Below are 25296 nucleotides of genomic sequence, written 5' to 3'. Positions count from 1 at the left end.
GTTTCCTCAGCGAGCCAATGAGATTTTTTCCTTCGTTCAACCAATCGGCGTTTAGTAAGTGGTGACCAATCAGACGCTGTGTCTGCTTCCCCCACGGCGTGAGGATGAGCCAATGGTGTTCGGAGAAGGATTGCTTCTGCTCAACAGCTTGTTATTTCGTTTATTGCTTGCAGTTCCGTGCAAGTGGGGAGTTGTAGGTGCCGAGAGTGGGAGTGAAACTTTCACCCGTTTTGGGGTCACTTTACGGCACGGAGAAGGGTAAGGAGAAGGTGCTGGCAGGAGGGGGGGCGGGATCCCGGAGCTCGGGGCATCCGGCTTGGCCGAGAGCGGACTTCTCCGGGGAGAGTTTGAGGTACGTGCCGATGGTGGGGGCGGCAGTGGCCGGTGTGTGAGGAGACGCGCCCGGCTCCCAACTTGTCCCGAGCAATGGCGCCGTGACACCCCGCCGTACAAAGCCTCCTTCCCACAGGCCTGCCACTGACAGCCGCCGGCCCGAGCCCCGGGTTGTCAGTTGTCAGATCGCTGGCTGTCACCTGCTCACACTTTGGGGGTCCTGATACGACAGTTGCTCATCTCCTTATTCCCCCCCCAAAATAAAATTTGCTCCTGACCCCCATACGGCGACAGTCCGGTCCTTCTGGTGTCCTCCGGCCACCACCGGAGCCCGGGAGGGTCATTGAGGGCACATGGGGCCGGCGGCGGACACCTCTCGGGCCGATCTCTAACCTCCGTCTCCTCTTTTTCTCCCCAGTTGTAGTGAAGACAGATCTTCGAGCTGGAATCCCTCAAATAACCTTGGACGATGAAGGTAAGAGTCACTGGTGAGGTCGGGGTTAATACGGAGCCTCCTCTCTGGGGGTCCTGATGTAGCAGTCAGGTCTCCGTTCTTACATAGGACCGCGATATTCCAGCACCGCCGTACTCTGCTTTTAGTCGACCGTGCATTCTGACAGCTATCGCTCACAGCCTTACCCCCATACACATGCGCGCCCGACTTCGCTGAGCGTCCATGTGCTGTGCGTGGGGAGAGAGGAGTGAGCCGCTGTCAGGTAGGACGGACAGTAACATCTGCTGATGAGTAGAGTCAGGGGGGCCATACATCAGGCTGGACGTTTTGGAAGACCTTTTGTTTCCTAGCTGTAGTTTTAAAGAAAGCCTGAGCTTTACTCACCCTCCTCAGGCCCAACGCAGAGTCTCCACCACTGTGTCTGTTGCTGTCTGCAGCACTGCAGCCAGTACCCGGGATTATTCACCCTCCCCAAAACCAATGCAGAGTCTCCACCACTGTGTTGCTGTCCGCAGCGCTGCAGCCAGTACCCGGGATTACTCACCCTCCTCAGGACCAATGCAGAGTCTCCACTACCGTGTGTGTTGCTGTCCACAGCACTGCAGCCAGTACCTGGGATTACTCACCCTGCCCAGGACCAATGCAGAGTCTCCACTACTGTGTGTGTTGCTGTCCGCAGCACTGCAGCCAGTACCTGGGATTACTCACCCTCCCCAGGACCAATGCAGAGTCTCCACCACTGTGTGAGTTGCTGTCCGCAGCACTGCAGCCAGTACCTGGGATTACTCACCCTCCCCAGGACCAATGCAGAGTCTCCGCCACTGTGTCTGTTGCTGTCCGCAGCGCTGCAGTCAGTACCCGAGATTACTCACCCTCCCCAGGACCAATGCAGAGTCTCCACCACTGTGTCTGTTGCTGTCCGCAGCGCTGCAGCCAGTACCCGAGATTACTCACCCTCCCCAGGACCAATGCAGAGTCTCCCCCACTGTGTCTGTTGCTGTCCGCAGCACTGCAGCCAGTACCCGGGATTACTCACCCTCCCCAGGACCAATGCAGAGTCTCCACCACTGTGTCTGTTGCTGTCCGCAGCGCTGCAGCCAGTACCCGAGATTACTCACCCTCCCCAGGACCAATGCAGAGTCTCCACCACTGTGTCTGTTGCTGTCCGCAGCACTGCAGCCAGTACCCGGGATTACTCACCCTCCCCAGGACCAATGCAGAGTCTCCACCACTGTGTCTGTTGCTGTCCGCAGTGCTGCAGCCAGTACCCGGGATTACTCACCCTCCCCAGGTCCAAAGCAGAGTCTCCACTACTGTGTCTGTTGCTGTCCGCAGCGTTGCCGCCAGTACCTGGGATAAGCAGCTTTGCTCGAGTTGACAGCACGAGCCATTGAGCTCACTGGCTGCAGCGCTGTCGGTGTGTTTTTTTTTTTTTTTGTTTTTTTTTAGGGTGCTTTTACACAGACTGAAAATGGGTGTACGTGCATTCATAAGGACGATTCTTCCCTGTTGTTATCAGCCCATGTAATCAGTCTCCTGATGAGCGTGCAGAATGCTAGTTCGTCGAGTGAAAGGATCCATTATCGGCAGTACATCGCCCGTGTACGGAGAATGTGCTGCCGATGACATGACACTGTATGGGTGCAGGACGGGAGCATTGGTGCTTCTTCTGTCCCCACCAGTGGCTCATGTACGGAGAATGTGCTGCCGATGACATGACACTGTATGGGCGCAGGATGGGAGCATTGGTGCTTCTTCTGTCCCCACCAGCGGCTCATGTACGGAGAATGTGCTGCCGATGACATGACACTGTATGGGCGCAGGATGGGAGCATTGGTGCTTCTTCTGTCCCCACCAGTGGCTCATGTACGGAGAATGTGCTGTCGATGACATGACACTGTATGGGTGCAGGACGGGAGCATTGGTGCTTCTTCTGTCCCCACCAGCGGCTCATGTACGGAGAATGTGCTGCCGATGACATGACACTGTATGGGCGCAGGATGGGAGCATTGGTGCTTCTTCTGTCCCCACCAGCGGCTCATGTACGGAGAATGTGCTGCCGATGACATGACACTGTATGGGCGCAGGATGGGAGCATTGGTGCTTCTTCTGTCCCCACCAGTGGCTCATGTACGGAGAATGTGCTGTCGATGACATGACACTGTATGGGCGCAGGATGGGGAGCATTGGTGCTTCTTCTGTCCCCACCAGCGGCTCATGTACGGAGAATGTGCTGTCGATGACATGACACTGTATGGGTGCAGGATGGGAGCATTGGTGCTTCTTCTGTCCCCACCAGTGGCTCATGTACGGAGAATGTGCTGTCGATGACATGACACTGTATGGGCGCAGGATGGGAGCATTGGTGCTTCTTCTGTCCCCACCAGTGGCTCATGTACGGAGAATGTGCTGTCGATGACATGACACTGTATGGGCGCAGGATGGGAGCATTGGTGCTTCTTCTGTCCCCACCAGTGGCTCATGTACGGAGAATGTGCTGCCGATGACATGACGCTGTATGGGCGCAGGATGGGAGCATTGGTGCTTCTTCTGTCCCCACCAGTGGCTCATGTACGGAGAATGTGCTGCCGATGACATGACACTGTATGGGTGCTGGACGGGAGCATTGGTGCTTCTTCTGTCCCCACCAGCGGCTCATGTACGGAGAATGTGCTGCCGATGACATGACACTGTATGGGCGCAGGATGGGAGCATTGGTGCTTCTTCTGTCCCCACCAGTGGCTCATGTACGGAGAATGTGCTGTCGATGACATGACACTGTATGGGCGCAGGATGGGAGCATTGGTGCTTCTTCTGTCCCCACCAGTGGCTCATGTACGGAGAATGTGCTGTCGATGACATGACACTGTATGGGCGCAGGATGGGAGCATTGGTGCTTCTTCTGTCCCCACCAGCGGCTCATGTACGGAGAATGTGCTGCCGATGACATGACACTGTATGGGCGCAGGATGGGAGCATTGGTGCTTCTTCTGTCCCCACCAGTGGCTCATGTACGGAGAATGTGCTGTCGATGACATGACACTGTATGGGTGCAGGACGGGAGCATTGGTGCTTCTTCTGTCCCCACCAGCGGCTCATGTACGGAGAATGTGCTGCCGATGACATGACACTGTATGGGCGCAGGATGGGAGCATTGGTGCTTCTTCTGTCCCCACCAGCGGCTCATGTACGGAGAATGTGCTGCCGATGACATGACACTGTATGGGCGAAGGATGGGAGCATTGGTGCTTCTTCTGTCCCCACCAGTGGCTCATGTACGGAGAATGTGCTGTCGATGACATGACACTGTATGGGCGCAGGATGGGGAGCATTGGTGCTTCTTCTGTCCCCACCAGCGGCTCATGTACGGAGAATGTGCTGTCGATGACATGACACTGTATGGGTGCAGGATGGGAGCATTGGTGCTTCTTCTGTCCCCACCAGTGGCTCATGTACGGAGAATGTGCTGTCGATGACATGACACTGTATGGGCGCAGGATGGGAGCATTGGTGCTTCTTCTGTCCCCACCAGTGGCTCATGTACGGAGAATGTGCTGTCGATGACATGACACTGTATGGGCGCAGGATGGGAGCATTGGTGCTTCTTCTGTCCCCACCAGTGGCTCATGTACGGAGAATGTGCTGCCGATGACATGACGCTGTATGGGCGCAGGATGGGAGCATTGGTGCTTCTTCTGTCCCCACCAGTGGCTCATGTACGGAGAATGTGCTGCCGATGACATGACACTGTATGGGTGCTGGACGGGAGCATTGGTGCTTCTTCTGTCCCCACCAGCGGCTCATGTACGGAGAATGTGCTGCCGATGACATGACACTGTATGGGCGCAGGATGGGAGCATTGGTGCTTCTTCTGTCCCCACCAGTGGCTCATGTACGGAGAATGTGCTGTCGATGACATGACACTGTATGGGCGCAGGATGGGAGCATTGGTGCTTCTTCTGTCCCCACCAGTGGCTCATGTACGGAGAATGTGCTGTCGATGACATGACACTGTATGGGCGCAGGATGGGAGCATTGGTGCTTCTTCTGTCCCCACCAGTGGCTCATGTACGGAGAATGTGCTGTCGATGACATGACACTGTATGGGCGCAGGATGGGAGCATTGGTGCTTCTTCTGTCCCCACCAGTGGCTCATGTACGGAGAATGTGCTGCCGATGACATGACACTGTATGGGTGCTGGACGGGAGCATTGGTGCTTCTTCTGTCCCCACCAACGGCTCGTGTACACAGCGCCGTTGGTGAGCGCCGTCCGCCTTCTATATCAGCGCTTGCTCGTATAGGATCCTTAACCAAGTTATGATTGTCCAGTGAGGAAGTGGTTAAATGACAGTCGACTCTGCTGCAGGTGGGGCGTCTGCAGGGTTCAGGCCCTGTTTACCTTGGCAGTGCTGCTTTTCTATGCATGCTTTCTGTCACTAGATGTGCAGGTGTCAGTCTGCACCGCGTCTTTCCTTTGGTTCCTGATTAATACCTAGTGACCATCTTATAGAAGTGCTTGGTAAGGTGTCTGGGGCTGCACTGTCACTTATGTCACTTGCGTCTGTAGGTTCAGTGCTTTGTAGGGCACAGGATCAGATCTCTGCAATGGGCCCTGCATACACTGCAGCTGCACTAATCTTAAAGGGGGAAGTGATGTATTTATCCAGGCCACATGGTCAAGACTTGCCTGTGTCCCTGCAATTAGCCCTCAGAGACCCCCACTGACATATTGTCAAAGGCCACAATACACATTAGATTGGTTGTCCCCTTTCAGAAAGGTTCTGGGTCCTTTTACACTATTGACCGAATGAACACTTGTTCCTCATCTTTGCCCTGTGTGGGTGTGCCCAGCGATCGGCAAACGTCGCTCCCAGTGGCTGATCGCATCTCTTGGGCTTCGTTCACATGCAGCGGCCAAGAACCACTCCAGCTTCTCAGCCTTCAGGACCTTTTTCACTGCTTCCTTTGCAGGTGAGCGCAGACTAATGTCAGTCTAAAAATCATTGATTGTCTGCAGCGAACCCCAGCAATCATCAGGAATGACAGGAGGAGAAGAGAAGCGACTGCACTGATCGCCTCCTGGTCATTGATGGGTGACGAGGGTCGTTAAGGCTTAGTTCACACGTTGCAAATGAGGAGGCGATTTATTTTTTTCGGGATATCTGTGCTGGAGAATCGACTTAGTGTTGATGTTGTGTTTTCCATCACAATGGGTGACCTCTACGCAGAGTTTGCATCACGGGTCGATTTGCAACAAGTGGCCAATTGACTTCCGATATCAGACAGGAAGTCGGTCCACGCTCGAGTTTTCCTGCCCAAGTCATAGTGTCGAGAAATCCCCAGCAAAGTTCCCATTTGTGGGTATGTGTGATGCAGGGAAGCTGATGTGTGCCATGTCCTTTGTGCTTTTAGGCAGCGGATGAGCCTGCCTACCTAACAGTGGGGACCGATGTCAGCGCTAAATACCGGGGCGCCTTCTGCGAGGCAAAGATAAAGACGGTTAAGCGGCTGGTGAAAGTCAAGGTACGTTTACCGGTTCCCGGGTGTCAGGGGTCACATTGCAATGACACTCTATTACGTTGCCGCATTTGTGTCTTGTTGAACTACAACTCCCAGCATGATTACAATGACGACCACGTGTCAGTGTAATGATAACGGGGGCTGTACGTGTATCACGTCCATATGCATCATTATGAGGGCACAGGTGATATTCATGCTGCAAACATGGAGCCCTTCTAATATTCATTGTAACCCCTTCCTGCCGCAGACGATTTTCAATTTTGCACTTTCATTTTTTTTTTTCCTCCCCTCTTTTCAAAGAGTGCTTTATGTTTTTTTTGTCTGCACAGTTGCAGGGGGCTTGTTTTTTGCTGGACGAATTGTAGTTGTGAATGTCGCCATTCATTTTCCCATATTGTGTACTAATGAACATGAAAAATATTCTGAAGGGCGGTGGTGGAAACGTAATTCTGCCATCATTTTTATGGTCCTTCTGGTGCTTATTGAGCAGTAAAAAGTGACCGGTCAACATGAGGGTCCGTATGATTACAGTGATAACAATCTTGCCGTGTTTTTTATTCTATACATATATTTTTTGTGATGAAAACCAAAAATTGGTTTGTGACCTTTTTGAGACCTGTAAAATTTTTTTTTTTTAATTCCTCAGTCGTTGGCGCTGTGTGAGGGCTTGTGTTTTGCTTTTTATTATATTTCGTTTAGGGAGGAGTGGCGACAGAAAATACACAATTTTGGCCTTTCATTTTTTTGTTTTCTTTGTAGTCTTTACTATGCAGGTTAATTTAATTTTTGGATCCATCGGACCTTTAAGGACACAGTTTAATTTTTTTTTTTTTTTCTTTTTTAAACTGGGTAAAATTTGAATGTGTTTTTAAACAGAGGATTTTTGGGTACTCGTCATGAAATCTCCTCGGAGCCTTCATTGGGGGAGACAGGGGACACAGGAAACAATGGGGTGTATGCTGCGGCCACTAGTCCTTGTTTGAGGACTATCCTTGATTTTGTTACTGCTATACAGTATTGCAGTATATTCAGAAAATGTCATATTCCTACGACTGGGCTTTTCAGGAGGACCAATATGGCAGCCGTCCGTGCCTTCAGCTCCTGAGACCGCTCCATACATGGCATCCCAATGAAGCGCATATTATCGGTGAGGTTTCAAGACCCAGCATCCCCACCGATCACCTGTTATTAGCACCAACAAGATGTAAATGGTGAATGGAGCAGCACAGCGCCCTCCTTTGTGTAGTGGTAGCTGTCAGGTACTGCAGCTCCAATCACATTCTCTTGAATAGGAATAGAACTGCAGTACCTGAGAGCAGCCACTACACATTGGACGGTTTGTGCTCTCCATTTACATCTAAGAACTACTGATCGTAGGGGTGTTGGAAGCCAGAACCCTGTGATCTAGATCATAAATACAGGAAAATGCTCTGAAGCTTTTCTGTGCAGGTCTGTGAAGAGATGCCAGTGGTGTATTCCCAGCGACCCACCTCTTCACGCCTGTGCCAGTTACTCGATAATTGGATTTTCCGACCTCTAATTGATTTGCTCGTCTCCTTCCCTCCTCGAAGTTCTGTGTTTGACAGCACCGGCACGAAAACAGTGATCTGATTGTGGCTTCATTTACAGGTCACTCTGAAACAAGACAGCTCCTCGCAACTGGTGCAGGACGACCAAGTGAAGGGGGCACTGAGGGTACGTCTGTTTAACGCTTGGGATAATATGGATTGGTTTTTTGGCCTTTGTTTACATATAGGGGTTGACAACCTAATTACGGCAAATGCTCACATTCTGGTGGGCTCAAGCCTTCCCGATACTGAGATCCCATGGCTTTCTGAGCTGCTTTTCAATGGGTGATGTCTTGGATGCTCCTTTTTATAGAGGTTCCCTGGCTGCAATCTGTTTTAGGAAAATAAACTGCTCGTTACTCCCCCTTCTCTGGTCCAGCGCTGAGTCTCAACGGCTGCTCCCGAATTTTGTTATTTCTGCAACGTTGATTTTCGTCAACAGCACTGCAATCGGTGAGTACAGCAGCTGTGCCCTACTTGACCAGACGATGGCCACTCAGTTTCTGCGCTTTCTGATTGTTTGCAGCGCTATTGATATGTCAGCACTGCAGACAATAACAAAGATATGGGGCAGCGTCAGTGAATTTGTGCTGGACCCGGGAAGAATGAGTAATGCACAATTTTTAGAAGCAAATTGCAGCCGAGGGACTAGCATATTCAGAACCAGGAAAACCCCCTTCATGGATGCAATCTCCTGTGTCAGATGTGCTGCAGATTTTCTGTCTGGATTTTGTAGACAGAAAATATCCAGCATTTTACAAACTCGGCTTTACGATTGCACAGCGCTGCAGATATCCAGTTTTCTCCTACGCCTCATTGGGGGACACAGACAGTGGGTGTTATGCTGCTTCCACTAGGAGGACACTAAGTAAACTAGAAAAAAAGTAAGCAGCATTGCACAACGCTGCAGATATCCAGTTATTGGGATGATCTATCTGCAGCGTTTCCACAGAAAAATTCTCACAATTTAGCGCCGATTTTGCCACCATTGCAAATCCAATGGCTCTACCCTAAATGTATGTCCAGTGAAATAGGACCATGACTGATGGGAACGGTACGCATTCATTGTCAAAGCCGTTCTCCGCTCATGGTGTTTGTAGCTCGCTCTTATGGCCCAACATGCGTGGACGCAGCAATGTGATGAGCCATGTGTTCGCAGCCACGGATCTGGAAGATTCGCTCCAGAGTTCTGAAGGCTTACTGCGTTTATACTATGGGGCCTGAGCAGTAAGACTACTGGCCTCTAATTAGACCAAATTCAATTTTCTTCTAATTAGCGAGGAATCAGTGAGCTCTAATGTGGCTAATAATGAGTTTTTCCACAATCTCAGTGCTGAGGGCACCACAAGTGTGTGGGAATGGTAACCTATTTACTGCAGAGGAATAAGTTGCTGTGGAGCGTCTAATCCGGCTCCGCTCACTTCTGCACCAGGAGGTGATCGGACCCGTGTCATCACATCTGCTGATACCTGCTGGCTCAAGTGCGACCCTCTTCTGTTCCCTGCACAGCGGTGCTACCACCTGTGCAGGGAACTGCCCCGACCCCACTTGCTGATGTGAAGGGGCTTCAATGTGCTCTGCCCTGCATCTTCTTCATCCTCAGGATTCATGAGGGTCCCAGAGGCTTTGACCCCTTCTGATCAGTAATGATCTGCCCTGGCCATATGTCAGCATGTGTGCAAATCCTGCAGGGGCTGTGTACACACTGCGGGGTATGGGCTCGGTAAGACCTCTGTGGGTCAGTACAGCGCTCTGAGACCCGCAGACTTATTACTGTGTCCGTACAGAACTCTGTGCGCAGAGCCATGGTGTCTGTGATGAAAACCTGCAGTGTTGGTTGTACTCAGGAACTGGAAAATGAGGCTCAACAGCCCCCATTAATTTTTTGACAAGACGATTTGTAGGTTAGAATGTTGCCGGTTATTTATTTTGCCAAATAATGTGCTGAAAATGGTAAAGTAAATTCCAAGTTAGATGAAGCAGTGAAGAACAAAAAGTTTGTTTTTAGAGTTTTGTTTTTATTGCGTAATTTGTGTTGTAAAAATAACGTGGGAACATATAACGTTCTTTTTGTTTTTTATTTTACCGTTTACATGGATCTATAAGATTTAGAAATATGTTTAAAAAAAAATGTGGTGTTGCTAATTTTTTTTTTTTTTTTTTGTGGGCAGCCATAATATTTTAATGTCTATCGCTTCATTGGGGGACATGGGTAACCATGGTGTGTATATTGCCGTTGCTAGGAGTCTGACACAAGGCAAGAAAGGAAAAAGTAATATTTCAGATTTTTTTTTTTTTTTTTTTTAATTTTGTTTTGGTGATTCCAGCTGAATTTTTTGTTCTTTCTTAGGAGCATACAATGTTGTGATCGCTTCTTATTGCATTTTCAGTGGAGTTATGGCAACCCACTTTTGTTTTTTTTTAACACTTTTTTTCGCTGGCAGAAAAGAAAACTAATACTACCAAGTACTTGGTAAGATGAGTGTAACATGGCGCAGTCTGTAATTTTTCTTATTGGTGTCTTGCTGTAGGTCGGAGCCACAGTTGAAATGAAGGCTCCTGATGGATCGCTGCAGGAAGCGGTGATCAGTAAGCTGACGGATGCGAGCTGGTACACCGTGGGTGAGTATGAGCCTCAAGTCTCTTTATATATCTGTTCCGAGATAAGGAGAAACTAACAGACTGTATACAAATATCATCCCCCCCCCCAGAGCAGAAATCAAACTGAAGATGCATTCTAAGATGTTGGGGCTTGTTCAGACGTGTGTATAATCTATACCAGACCAAATGTCACCAGTCTGCTGATTTTCTAGCTATATGATGTGCATGTGATGTTTACTATGGCCATGAAAAATGTTACCATTGTTTTGCTTTAAGCATTTTCTTTTCTCTTTTTTTTTTTTTCAGTTTTTGACGATGGTGATGAAAGGACTTTAAGACGGACGTCATTGTGTTTAAAGGGGGAAAGGCACTTTGCTGAGAGCGAGGTAATGATGAGCGTCAGACGTACCGGGTTAGATAACATCCACACATACACATTTTCCTCTGTATGTTTTGCTGTGGATTTGATGCAGGTTTTACCCTAATCCTGTGGATTTTCACCGCATATAAGTTGCATGCTTCAGAATGAACGTCCCCACTGCAGATTACTGTCCACAGTGTGAGGATGAGATGTGGTGAAGTTCTATCCACTTTAATGCTATTCTATAGAATTTTGTGGATTTTCCCACCCACAATTCCTGACCTGTCACGTGTGCATATACCCTTAAAGGGAACCCTGGACCACAGGACACATAAATCAGACAAAGTGCAGCCCTGTATGTTTAACTCTGAAATTCTGCAGTGTTTCATAGAAAACATATTTTGAAAATCCATCTAGGATGAATGTGATAAAGATGACTTTTCCAAGAGGCAGGTCCCTGGAGGCGTCTCCCTGCCCCTCTCGTTGTGACTGACAGGTCTCTACCTATGCTTGTGTTTAGGGAGAGACCTGTCAGCCATGGAGATCGGGGCATTTAGTTTCTGGCCAAGGACTGTGACTTAAATGACTGATCTTTGGAGGTGTCCCCCTGCCGAACAACCCCTTTAAGGAAACTTTTAAAGTGTCAACGTTTGCTTATATCTTACAGACTTTGGACCAACTTCCACTTACCAATCCTGAGCATTTCGGCACTCCTGTCATTGGGAAAAAATCCAACAGAGGGAGAAGGTCGTCTCTTCCAATGTGAGTAATGAGGATCTCGTCCTGTGCGTGTGTATATACCATATGCTGCACGTTGTACCTGGAGCAGCCTGCAATGTGAAATAGAGGCTTTTTTCCTATTTTTTTTTTTTTTCCCCCATTGCTGGATTGTAACATGATGGCGGCATTATCAGAATTTCTGTATTCCCACCTGATCATGATTCTTCTGCATTTTTTTTTTCTTGTCTGAATGACTGGGAAATTCCAGTCAAGCTTGTGGCTACCCGCCGCGCACCAGTCACTCTATAATTATAATGTCACCATAGTGAGTGCTCTCCCCATCTACCAAAGCCCATTATTCTCTGCATAATTATAGAGCACCTCTGGGTGAGATTGGATTTTCACTATTTGACATCCGTGATTTGGTGAGAGTCAAATAATTGGTATCCTGACTTGTTAATAAAACCTCAGGGACCCCACCGATTCCCAGAATGAATAGGGATGTGTTGCAGTTCCCTGCACAGGGCACTGTGCGGGGTCACGGGGGGGTTTGAGCAGTCACCAATACAAATGTCTTACACCATTTCTTCTTCTGGTGGTAAACCCCTTTAATTATAATTAACTTGTAATTATCTGTCCTGTTTTTATACTCTGGGGTGGATTACTTTGTAGCTTGTGTGCCTACAGCATTGTCTGTCCTGGATCATACCCTTTGGCCTAACATTCAATAAGAGTATCAAACTTGTATGTTAAAAAATAAAAACAATACATTAAAAATTTTTTTTTACCCAGGCATGCAGAATTTTGGTGAAGTTTTATCACCTTGTGCCTCTAGACTTACATTCCGTTTTACTTTGTTTTCCTTTAGGACTGAAGACGAGAAAGAAGAGAGCAGCAGTGAAGAGGAGGAGGAAGATATGAAACGCATCTGGGATGAATTATTGGGAAAAGTCGTGAGGGTGAACTGCAGCTTGACAAAAGCGTGCTACCCTGCCGTGGTGAGTGACGCAAATCAGGACAATATAGGTCATGATTTATGCCAGGCGGCCTATGTGGATTATTTCATGTTGTTGAGTAAATTAATGCTAGACCTCAGAATCAAGATGTTAATGACTCATCCCAAAAAGTTTGTGATCTCATTGACTTGATCTAGGCCAGTGGCTAGTATGTGCTGACAGTCCTGGGTCCATGAAAGACCCCAGGGGGGTTGTCTTGCTATTTTCTGTTGTTCATGCATATTTGGTTTTAATGGGGTGGACGGAGTTAGATGATACAAACACCACCACCCCCTTTGGTGACTGCTTTTTTTCTCCTTCGCCTCATTGGGGGACACAGATACTGTGGGTGTATGCTTCTGCCGCTAGGAGGCTGACACTAAGTGAAAAAAAGAGGTTAGCTCCTCCTCCGTCATATACACCCTCGCCCCTATTGCGGGCGGAACTCAGTTTTTTGCTTAGTGTCCATGGAGGCCCATACGTCTGGTTTTTCCCCAGACTTTATCTTTTTCTTTTTTTTCCCATGAAGATGAGACAGGGGCGACGGACCCTATTGAAAGGGTCCGATCTCCCCAAACCATCAGCGGGCGAGCACGTGTTGAGTATCGTCTCCACGTATCCTCTCCCGCACCGTGGGAAATATCTGGGCCGTTTTCCCCAGACCTTTTTTTTTATTTTATTTTTACCGTCTATGAAGATGAGACAGGGGCAACGGATCCTATTGAAAGGGTCCGATTTCCCCAAACCATCAACGTGCGAGCACGTGAGAGTGTCCCTCCCGCGACGTAGGACAGAATGCCGGACTTAGCCCTGACCACCCCTAGGTATTGAAACCATGGGCTGTACAGAGGCACAAGACTAGTCCGTGCGGCCCCCACTGCTCCACCAATGCTTAGACTGCGGTGCTGCAAGGCGGCGGACAGTCCCTCTCCTCACCCCCTGAAGGGGTTAGATGGAGCTAGGGTGCCTGCACCGTCCTATTTTGTCAAGGCCCCCTCACATACCTGAGCTGGGAAGCTGAAGAGGATCGTCAGTGAGGAGAGGGCCTGGGAGGGCTCCTGCGGCGAAGATCCGGGGCTGGAGCTCTTAGCTGTCAGATGCCACCGGCCAGTGGCTGCAGAGCGGTGCGGAGAAGCCCGCGCCAGTAAGTAGCGCCATTTTTTTGTGGCGCCATGGAGTCGCCTCCCCCCCCCCCCCATCGTGAGCAGGGGATAAATTGAGGCCGCGGCTTTAGCCAAGCTAGGTCGCGACCGGAAGTTCCGTCACTTCCGGCGGCCCGCCCCCCAGGTCTGGGCGGCGTGGGATAAATTTAGTCCCCAGCTTCGGAGTGCGGCTAGGCCGCAGACCCGGAAATACCGCCCCTGGACCGGTCTATATGTTGGCGGTCCGCCCCACATCTGGTAGCGCGCGATTCTTGTGCGGAGGGGTCCAGCAATGGGGAGGCACAGGACTAGGGTAAGTGCTGCCCGGGAGACCACAGGGAAAACGAGGTGCTACCTTCTTCCCCCTATCCCCAGCAGCGGACAGATACAGCATGTCTGAAGAAGCAGCATGCATATCTTGTCAGGCTGCATTTCCGCGGTGGCAGAGCAAGCGATTATGCAAAGCCGACGACTCCAAACATGCCCAGGAGCCCTCCCCTGCGACCGAAACCACAATACTGGTGTGGGCAGACCACAGAGGACAAGGCTCGGGATTCCCGCTGTACAGCGCCCGCAACCCGACGCCTAACAGAACCTCAGTGTCCGTCCTCCCCTGCGACTGCGACCAGTGTGCCAAGCTCCCCAGAGTGGGTTCTATCACTGTCACAGTTCATGCAATTGAGTCCCTTCAGGCCTCAGATGGGGGCAGGGACAGTGGCTCGCCGGCCTTAGAGGGGACCTCCACCTCACAAGAGCCTAGAGGGGCTGCTATCACTCCAGGCAGATCCGAGGGAAACAAATCCACACGGTGTCGCCCAGTCCATCCGGTGCCTTGGCATCTGTAAGTTCTGCTTCTCGCTCCCCGTCACCAGTGGTTGAAAGCGAGCAGACCTCAGAATGCGACTCAGACGAGCCCCTTGACCTGGATACTCCAGCGTCACGCAGCGGCTACGGGGCATGAAATGGCATTTAAGCAAGTGAAGCGCCCGTACAGAATTTTTTCCTCTCACCCGGAGTTTGAGGACATAGTGCAGCGGCACAGAGAACGTCCAGACAGGCGTTTCTCGGCTCAAAAGGCACTCGAAACAGGGTATCCGTTTGCTCCGGACCTCCGTAAAAAATGGATGGAATCCCCGTTGGGGATCCTTTGGTTTCGCGCCTAGCCACTAAGACCCTGCTATCCGTCCCTAGTGTTTCCTCAATTAAGGATCCCACAGATCGCCTTATAGAGAGCTTAGCTCGCTCAGTATATAAGGCGTCAGGGTCAGCGCTCGCTCCCTCATTTGCAGCAACTTGGGTACCCAAGGCTATGATATCATGGTCAGAAACATTAAACAAGGTCGCGCAGGAGCAGGATCTACCTACAGAGATTTCGGAGGTCACAGGTCAGATGGCGATGGCCGGAGACTATGTAATCAATGCTTTTTTGGATGCTGACAATTGCTCGGCACTTGCTGCCGCTAATGCAGTTTCTATCAGAAGAGCCCTATGGTTAAGGACATGGCGAGCCAATTCAACTTCTAAGAAGTCCTTGACTTCCCTGCCTTATCAGTGCGGCCACCTATTTAGGGAGAAGTTGGATCAACTTATCTCCGACTCCACAGGAGGGAAGAGCGGGTTTCTCCCTCAACAAAAGGTCAAAACGCTTTTTCGTCACCCGTTTTCAGGCACATTTTTGGGCCTTTCGCAACCCCGGGAGGACTACAGCTGCCAATTCCGCCGCCTCAGGCCGCCCCAACCAGGATAGGGAGCGGCAGGTCTCATATAGAGCCAACCCATTGGGGAGAATGCATACTCAGCAGCCCAGATCGTCGGCCAAATGACTCGAGGCCTTTACCAGATGACACCGGCAAGGTGGGTGGCCGCCTACTCTGGTTTCACTACGTCTGGGTCAGTGTCGCTCACGACGCATGGGGAAAGGAATTGGTGGCCTCGGGTTACAGAATAGAATTTGTCAGATATCCTCCAAGACGGTTTTTTTCTTCCCGGCTTCCCAGGGTAAATACCCAGGCAAGGGCTCTATTGGGAGCCATCAAATCGCTCCAGCACAACGGAGTCATTGTTCCCGTGCCGGAACACGAAAGAGCTCAGGGGTTCTATTCCAACCTTTTTGCGGTTCCCGAAAAGGACGGGTCTGTCAGGTCTGTTTTGGACCTGAAGCTTCTGAACAAATTCATCAGGATCAGACATTTCCAGATGGAGTCTCTCCGTTCAGTCATATCGGCCATGGAGCAGTGAGAATACTTGGCTTCAATAGACATCCAGGACGCATATCTGCATATTCCCATTTTTCCTCCTCATCAGAGGTTTCTACGCTTCACCATCGGCGATCAACATTTTCAGTTCGTAGCGAGTGTTCACAAAGGTTATGGCAGTTGTCATGGCCACACTGCATTCTCGAGGCATAGTCGTCTTGCCTTATCTAGACGACCTCTTGGTCAAGGGCCTGTCAATAAGAGCATGCGAGGAAAAGGTCAACATCACGCTAGATACTCTTGCCCGCTTAGGATGGTTAGCAATGCAAAGAAGTCATCCCTTGTGCCAGCTCAGAGGATCTCCTTCCTAGGAATGATCTTCGACACTTGCCGAGGGTTGGTAAAAGGCGCTAGCTCTCCGGCAGGGAGTCCAGACACTTCGCCAACCAGTCTCTCATACCATCCGATCCGGGATGAGGATTCTAGGGAAAATTGTGGCAGCAATGGAAGTGATACCTGTCGCCCAGTTCCACCTTCGCCCCTGCAGCACGCCCTCTTGTCAGCCTGGGACAAGAATCCTTTCACACTCGATCGGCGGTGCCGACTGTCCTCTCAAGTCAGGCAGTCGCTCGGATGGTGGATAACCAGTTCCTCTCTGGCCCAGGGGAAACCTTTCCCCCCCAGATCATTGGCTGGTAATGACAACCGACGCCAGTCTCCTCGGTGGGGGAGCTGTGTTTCGCTACCACACAGCCCAGGAACGGTGGTCGCCACAGGAGGCACGCCTCCCGATCAACTTATTGGAGATACGAGCAATTGGCTGGCTCTGCAGAAGTTTCTTCACTTTCTAGCAGGCCGCCCAGTCTGGATTCAATCGGACAACGCCACGGCGGTGGCTTACATAAATCATCAAGGGGGCACCCGCAGCAGAGCAACCATGCGCGAGGTGGATCTCGTTCTTCAGTGGGCCGAAGCAAACCACTCGGTGATTTCGGCTGTCCAAATTCCGGGCGTGGAAAATTGGGCGGCAGACTTTCTCAGCTGGCAGGGTCTTGCATCCGGAGAGTGGTCTCTACATCCCGAAGTTTTTCAGCAGATTTGTCAACTGTGGGAAGCTCCAGATGTGGACCTGATGGCTTCCAGAGTGAATGCCAAGGTGCCCACATATGTCGCTCAGGCCAGGGACCCGCAGGCATTCGCGGTGGACGTGTGGGTTCTGCCATGGAACCAGTTTCGCTTCCCATATCTATTTCCCCCCCACTGCCACTACTTCCGAGAGTCATCAAAAAGATCAAGACGGAAGGGGTGCCGGCGATCCTGCTGGCCCCGTCGAGCATGGGATGCAGATCTAATGCAGCTGCTCGCTGACTTTCCTTGGCGCCTGCCAGAGCGCCTAGATCTACTGTTTCAAGGGCCGATTTGCCACCCGAACTCAGGGACCCTGTGTTTGATGGCATGGCCGTTGAATCTTGGATTCTAACCCAGGCAGGGTTCGGGAGCGAGGTGGTCGCTACAATGATTAGCGCCCAGAAGCCTGCTTCAGCACAAATTTACCACCACACCTGGAAGGTGTTCTTTGCTTGGTATCGATGCCGCGGTGTTTCCCCGCTGGGATTCTCGATCCCCAACATCTTGGCTTTTCTCCAGTCAGGTTTAGAGAGCCCGGATAGCTCAGTCAGTAGAGCATTAGACTTCGGGCTTTGCCCCAGGTTCCCTCAGGTGACAAATATCGGCCTTATCCGTCCTGTTCCAGCACAGAATTGCTACCAATTTGCAGGTGAAGACTTTTCATTCAGAGAGTCTCCCACTTGGTACCTCCCTATAAAGCGCCTATGGACGCCTGGGACCTTAACAGGGTCCTAAGTGTTCTGCAGGAAGCTCCATTTGAACCGCTTCAGGATATCTCTTTGAGGTACCTTTCCTGGAAAGTGGTGTTCCTAGTGGCCATCATTTCCATCAGGTGGGCTTCAGAGCTGGCGTCCCTATCCTGCCGAGCTCCGTTCCTCACTTTCCATAAGGATTAGGTGGTGCTCAGACCAGCCCCTCCTTTTCTGCCGAAAGTCGTGTCCTCTTTTCACATTAATGAAGATATTGTTTTGCCTTCATTTTGTCCAGCACCGGTGCGCCATGTGGAAAAGGCTCTTCACACGTTAGACCAGGTAAGAGCCCTCCGGAGGTACGTGTCGCGGACGGCACCCTTTCGTCAGATGGACACGCTGTTTGTGCTCCCCGAAGGGCGCAGGAAGGGACTCGCTGCCTCAAAATCGACCATAGCCAGATGGTTTCATTGGACGATTCAGGAGTCCTACCGCATTAGAGGCACGCCGATTCCAGCAGGGATAGGAGCGCACTCTACCCGGGCAGTGGGCGCCTCAGCACCAGGCTTCGACGGAACAGGTTTGCAAGGCAGCAACCTGGTCCAGCCTGCACACATTTGCCAAACATTATAATATCTATGCTCAGGCCTCGGCGGATGCGAGCCTGGGTAGAAGGATTCTCCAAGCATCGGTGGCGTACCTTTTAAACGAGGTGCATGTAGCTTGGATCGGTGAGTCAATCTCCCACCCAAGGACTGCTTTAGGACGTCCCACAGTATCTGTGTCCCCCAATGAGGAGAAACATGGATTTTTGTGGTAACTCACCGTAAAATCCTTTTCTCCGAGACGCTCATTGGGGGACACAGCACCCACCCCATTAGCCAGTTGGCTCTGTTTCTGTTTAGTTATTACGCATTTATTTATGTGATATAAGGGTGGTCCTTTTCTGGACATGTTGTACCTGTATTAAGGCTGATTTTGTTGTCCTCCTACTGCTTTGGCACCAGACTGAGTTCCGCCCGCAATAGGGGCGAGGGTGTATACGACGGAGGAGGAGCTAACCTCTTTTTTTCACTTAGTGTCAGCCTCCTAGCGGCAGAAGCATACACCCACAGTATCTGTGTTCCCCAATGAGTGTCTCGGAGAAAAGGATTTTATGGTGAGTTCTCACAAAAATCCATGTTTTCTTCAAAAGAAACGTGTATGGAGATTCATCATGCCCGATCCTTTTTTTCCTCCGGACATCATTTAAGGAACAATTGGGGGCCGCCATACACACAGTACGGGCCTTAAACTGCATATGTAAAATATTGGCCCCGCCGTTTAGGATTTAATAGATAGAGGGGGAAACGCGGCTACCGCGGACCTCAGAGTGCACCGAGCGCCTCCCCTTGGTATTAACAGTCATTGTGTACTGACACTCAATTTAATTATTACAACCCAGGATGTGTTAATTTAAAAAGTATCTAATTGAATAGGAATCCTTTAAATATAAATTTTAAAGGGGTTGTCCACTTTTAGAGACATGTATCCTTTTTTTTTTTCTCTTGAATGTGTGTATTTGGGGCTAAATCATTTTTGCAATTTGGTTTCATTAAAAATGTTGCACTATTTGGCTTTTACAGACTCATTATTTCTTTGCACATTCAACTTTTGATGTGGTCTGTAGTCATAAATCAGCTGAAAAAACTTTCCCGTCCGGATGAGCTCGCTGGAGGATTCTACATTAACTCATTCTGCAGCCAGCAATAGACAGGGCAACGCAGAGGCGACAGAAGTCAAATTGTACAAAAGTTTAAGAAACACAATTTCTTTACCTGTATTTAAGCACAAACATAGCATCCCTTAAGGTGGGCATCCCCTTTAATGGTATAAAAAGCGTCCTGAATCACTTGTGCTATGTGTGAGATTAAGGACATGGATGAGTGTGCAGTTTCTTCATATATAATGGCCCCATGATTATGGCAGAGAATGATCAGTGTATGGCGGTATTATGGGAGATCTTGGTCTCCGTCCTGTAAGAACTTACACCATAATACGATCTCGAGCATCGTATCGCCGACTCTCCGGGCGCAGCCGTCTCACCGAAACATCTGTTGATTGCCTCTTTAAGGTTGTCTTGGCGCTGTCTTTAGTAGTCTACGATGGCTGGCACACATAGCTGGTATTTTGTCTCAGCTAGCTAGCTTTCTTTTGTCCAGAATTATCTGGAAAAACTTAATTATCAAGGGTGAGTTGGAAATGAAAATTTGCGGCTACACAGCTGACATTTTATTTTTTCTTGGGCAAGAGAGGAAAGAGATTGAGGTGGGTAAAGCCTGAAACTGACATTGAAGTGCAGCCCAGTGTCATTTTATTTCCGTTTTTAGAAGTAACCCTGACCCCACCCCCCAAAAAAAAGCAAAAAAACTTTTTTAAGGTTGTTAAAGGGGATGGCTCATCTTCATTCTTTAGGAGCACATCGTTCCTGTCCATCCTGCTTGCTCGGAAGGCGCTTCTGAAGATCTTAACGCTCAAACCTGCGGCTTTGTTGCACATCTGGTACAAACGGTGCGCTTTCTGATGCTGCATTCAGACGCCGCTTTGCCTCTGCTTCATTGGAGGAGTGTAGGGGCACTGAAGCTCTGGTTGGCTCCAGCATTGCTTAGGAAACCGGCCACCAATGATAGAGTGCAGAGGTGGCCGATAACCTAGTGAACGAGCAATAGACTATAGAATTAATAAATCATCTGTTCTTGAGAACAGAAATTATTTTAATAAGAGGTTTTTACATGCACTTTCCAATTTTACCCATGTAACATGATTCGGCAACCCTTTAAAGGAAGTATTCTCAGGTTATGTCTGGAGCAGCTCAGAACATTGCAGTCTTCTCACTTCTTGGTTTGTGGCAGGGTGGGCTCTCCTCCCTGAGTGACCGTTCTGATGAGCAGCAGAGCTGTAGTGTTAGTAGAACTATAAAGCTCAGCACAAGTTCTCCTGCAACACATTCAAGGATTTATTCTGTGTCTACACAGCTGTCACTTTATTTACACAGAGACACCATAGTATTTTGAACAAGTTCACAGTGAGAGCCGTGATGAGGTGACCTGTTCTGAAAGCTGCGGGCTGGTGATTTTGCAAGGTTTAAAACAGCAGCTTGTCAGGAGTTGAGAGGGTAGGGAGGTGAGCAGATAACTGGCGTATAGAAATCAGTGGGCTGGAGAGAGGTGTCTGGGATGTTAGGAGTTAACTCCTCTCCTGGAATGCGCACTCTCCACCTTGGGTTTGAAGGCCAAGCTCGGTGGAAACAAGCTATACGCTATGAAAGATAAAAGCTGTCACAACCGGAGAATGACAGCAGGTACGAAAAGAAAGTAAATTGCAAACTTGCTTTTATATCTAATTTCCGCAGTTTATTAAATTGTGAATAGCCTTTACAGTTCTCTCTGACTACAAGCCTGGCCACCATTACACCAACCAGAGTTGTCACAAACGCAATCTTTTAGTTACGTGTACCCTTTTGTTTTATAAATGGTGTCGCATTCACGTCCTGCTGTTCCCTTCTCTTGCTTTAGGTTGTTTCTCCGAGTTGCAGCGATGATACGTCGGTGAAGAAAGACCAGTGCTTGGTGCGATCCTTTGTGGATGGGAAATTGTAAGTAGTAGTAACGTTTCTATATAGAAAGTCAAGGTTTGAGTCTGACCAAAATCCCTCCTCAATACCGCGGTCATCATGGCTGGCACGTGCAGAGCCGTTTACTGCCCGTGTTTAGAGAGGTCAGGGTCTCTTTAAAGGGAATGATACATGACCTATTGCATGAAATAAGGTTTTATATTTAGCATGTTTAAGGTGTGCCTTTTACTAAACTGACACTTTCTGCTCTGTACAGACACTTTTCAGCAGTCTCATTATCATCACAGACAGGTGAACACATCTCTATACAGCACAGAATCCAACATTCACAACAGGGTGATGGCACAGCTCACCTCCTCCCTCTTCTGCCAGGATCTTGCCTAGAAAACGCTCTGATAAGTCAATGAACATCTCCAGACTTTTGTTGTCTGTGTGGCTGCTGTTTGCATGTCTCTAAATACTATAAGCAGCAGCCCCAGTATGATGACCGCCCCCTGTATTCACGATCAGCAACCAAAATAAAAAGTCTACAATTGGCAATTAAAAAATTAAAATAAAAGAAATGTTAGAAAATGTATATAGATGTAAAGAATTGGAATGCCTGGATTGCCATTTTCTGTAATACCTCTCCCCTAAGAAATGCAATAAAAAGCAATCAATAAAGGACAAATATGCACCAAAATGGTATCAATAACAGTCAGCTAAGGGCTCAAAAAATCAGCTCCATGGACAAAAAAAAATCCAAAAGTTACATGTCGCAGAAAAAAGCGACAAAATTAACTTTGATATATTTTTCTATAATACAGATTCTGTTTTTTTATTCACCACTACAATAATAATTTAAAAAAAAAAATCTGGAAGGTTTGGTATCGCTGTAATCGTGGTGGCCTGGAGAATCATTAATGCGGGTAATTTTTGAATGCGGAATTACTTTGTTTTTTTTTTGCAGTTTCACTTTTTTAAAAATGTTTTATACTGTTTTCCTGTACATTCTATGGTGTAATTAAAAACTGCAACTCGTCCCGCACAAAAACAAGCCCTCGTACATTTACGTCGACGGGGGGAAAAAAAAATTATTCATGGCTCTTGGAAAAATAGTAAGAAAAAAAATGAAAGTGCAAATTGGCATCTTATTTTTTGCTCAATCGTGGGTGCAACTATGAAATATTTTTTACACTTTTGGGCGGCAATCTCATTTTTCAGTAAAACCTTGCTGTGACCTAAAGCTATATTAAGAAGAATAGTGCCACCTTGTGGCCAGATTGGGTTACTGATGTACAGCGGGCACGCTTCTTCATCCGTAATCTAACGCGAGGGCTACAGTGAACTCATGATAAAATGACCACAACACAATCTCATTGAGGAAACCAGACATTACATTGTGACAAGACTTTGACCACTTTAAAGGGGTTTTACACTTTTGTGGATTTTTTTATTTTATTTTACATTTTTTTTATTACATGCATGTAATTAAAGTTTAAAAATGTTGCATCAGTTTTCATCTAGTGCAACACAGAAGCTATATCTGTTACTGGCTGCAGAAAGAGTTAACTGAGTATCCATCAGTGAACGCGCTATGACAGTCTGAAGGGTACTATATAACGCTTATCTGTCTTCTGAGCTCCTCTTAGCTGGTTTATGGCTGCATGAAAGTTGAATTTGTAGAGAAACAAAGAAGCCTGTAAAAGCTAAATGGTGCAAAACTTGTAATGAAACCCAATCACAAAATTTAGAATAGGTACAGGTACATTTATTATTTTTGTTAACTTGTAACTAGTGAAGAGCAAACGTGCTTGGATAACACGAGTGTCTTCAGGGTGCTCAGATAATATGTTCAAGTCCCCTCGCCTGCATGTCTTTCAGCTCCCAATCCCATGAATTGTGGCTCGCAACTGTCTGCCAGCTTGGTGCATTAGGTCCAGGTCTAGCAAACGGGTATAAAGAGCACATATCAAAATGGTGAATTTTGTGAGTAGCCCTGCACAGAAGAGCAGATCTGGATGCACATATACTGGTCTTAGGGGTTTAGATATGATTTAGGTATGGTACTACCTGTTAGAGGAGGTGCTCACAGCTGGATGTGACAGTGTGTTGGGAGTCCTTGATGGGAGAATACTGAATGGGGGGGTTGTGGGAACCCCTGGATCTCCACTTCTTTGTAGTGATTTCTGTGGAAAAGCTTTGGTTATCATTATACCTGTAATGGGGGCTTTGTTTGACACTACTTTGAAGGGGATGGGAGCTGGATGTGGCTCGCGCCCCTCTCTCAGTGCTGAATGTGGCTTGCTGCGACCCTCTCTCTAAGCTAAATGTGGCTCTCAAGGTCAGAAAGGTTGGGGACCACTGAACTAAGGAGACTGGAAAAGCACTTCGGAGCTGCTCAAGAGACCATGTAATAATACCCCTTTTCTCGTTCGCCTTATTGGGGGACACAGAGACCATGGGTGTATGCTGCTGCCACTAGGAGGCTGACACTATGCACAAAAAAAGTTAGCTCCTCCTCCGCAGTGTACACCCCACCGACCGGCAGGAAGTTCCCCAGTTTAGCTTAGTGTCAGTAGGAGGTGGACACGGGTCTTTTATTAGACCCCTATCTACCTCGTCGTGCGTCGTTCCTTTACAGGTTTCGGAGGGATACGGAGTGAACAGTCACATCCGTACTCCCACAAAGAGACTATGAGTACGGCGTGTACTGCCACCCCGTATCCTCATAGGTCTCCGCGGCAGGACCAGGAGCCTCGCACAGGTGCGTGCCAGCTATACGGACGGTCCTTGCCCCCCGCCTCCCACCATCTCGCCTACCAGAGCCTGACGGTTGGACGAGGCGTGGATTCCATAAAGACGACAGACAGCGTGGGATTCGCAGGTACCTTTATTGTGGCCCCCGGCCTGGGTGAGTATGCGATCTAGCGGTCCCCCGGCATTTTCATCCTAAGGCGGTCGCCAAGGGACCACGGTAGGGCCTGTGCGCCCGCTTCTCCCCACGGTCGCCGCATCCATGAAGGCCCCTTTTCTTTCGGGCCTTGTTCTGCGCCCCCCCCGTTTCTTCTTCATCCCGGCAGGGGTATACAGGGGTCGGGCTGTGGGAAGCAGGGACGCGGCCCGGGGTTGCGGCCCGGTGTTGCGGCGCATCTTCCGCGCCGACCCCCTGCTGACAGGCGGCCGGCGCTATTAATTTAGGCCCCGGCTTCATCTCGGGCCTACCGCTGCGTCACGGCCACGCCCCCTGCCCCTTTCTTCTAAGCGGGCTTCTCTCCCGCCCGTCCTAGGCCTTCCCAGCCCCCTTGCCTCACACCAGCCTGCTATTGGACAGCGGGCGGTGCTAAGGGGATCTCTGCGGCGAGCTCCGCCCTTCTCCCTCTGGCAGCGCGCCCTTTCCCTGGTGGTCGCCATCTTCTCAGCCTGCCAGCCGGACCTCATTCCCTGACGGATTTCGGTCGCCGGGCCTTTTTTCAGCCGGATTGGCCTGGCCTCATCCTGCAGCCAGATCAGAGAGCGTCGCCCTTGGGGACACCGGACCGTGAGTAGCTCTGCACCTGCAGACTGACACCCTTCTATGCCTTCTGTCCCCAACCAGCCGGCACTGCCTCTCTTTTCACTATGTCCAACGCTAAGTCTGATCGTACCCGCTCTGCGTCCAGCCCGACGCCGCTCAGGAGCCATCCATAGCCCCAGGGGCGAGTGAGCCCCCCATGCCGGGTTGGGCCTCCTCTCAATCACAGTCAGTGGCAGACCTCATCAAGGTGTCTCAGTCCCTAGTAGCCGTTCTGGACAAGTTGCCCTTGGGAGCTTCGGCGGGACCCAGCACGTCTCAGGACGTCCCATCTGAGCCAGCCAGCGGCAGTCGCAAGAGGCCCAGGCAGGACCTCCAGGCGGAGTCCTCCCCTCGTCCTACCTCACCCCATAGTCCCCAGCAGTCTCCCTCTCGGGCCTCCTCCCCCGAGTCAGGCGAAGCGCTTTCGGAATCGGAAGGGGT

At 49.6% G+C, this 25296-nt stretch overlaps 1 protein-coding gene across 6 annotated transcripts in view; it reads left to right on the top strand.

The window, feature by feature from the left end:
* Window positions 1–25296, top strand: part of ARID4A (AT-rich interaction domain 4A) — a 145352-nt gene that overhangs the window by 425 nt on the left and 119631 nt on the right. For 2 of the 6 annotated variants that reach the window (XM_073585691.1, XM_073585671.1), the window contains exons 1-9: window positions 76–258; window positions 752–808; window positions 6201–6311; window positions 7938–8003; window positions 10408–10498; window positions 10784–10863; window positions 11506–11600; window positions 12427–12556; window positions 21262–21341. In XM_073585691.1, the coding sequence (XP_073441792.1) occupies window positions 803–808; window positions 6201–6311; window positions 7938–8003; window positions 10408–10498; window positions 10784–10863; window positions 11506–11600; window positions 12427–12556; window positions 21262–21341 (659 nt within the window). In that variant the 5' untranslated portion in view covers window positions 76–258; window positions 752–802. Of the gene's footprint in view, window positions 1–32; window positions 55–74; window positions 353–751; window positions 809–6200; window positions 6312–7937; window positions 8004–10407; window positions 10499–10783; window positions 10864–11505; window positions 11601–12426; window positions 12557–21261; window positions 21342–25296 lie in introns of those variants that run through there. The other 4 variants (XM_073585690.1, XM_073585695.1, XM_073585678.1 and 1 more) reach the window with 4 other exon arrangements.

The sequence above is a fragment of the Dendrobates tinctorius genome, unplaced genomic scaffold (genome assembly GCF_039654945.1).
Source record: "Dendrobates tinctorius isolate UK_male_01 unplaced genomic scaffold, ASM3965494v1 ptg000010l, whole genome shotgun sequence".
Taxonomy (NCBI): Eukaryota; Metazoa; Chordata; class Amphibia; order Anura; family Dendrobatidae; genus Dendrobates; species Dendrobates tinctorius.
This window is presented reverse-complemented; position numbering and strand designations above follow the sequence as displayed.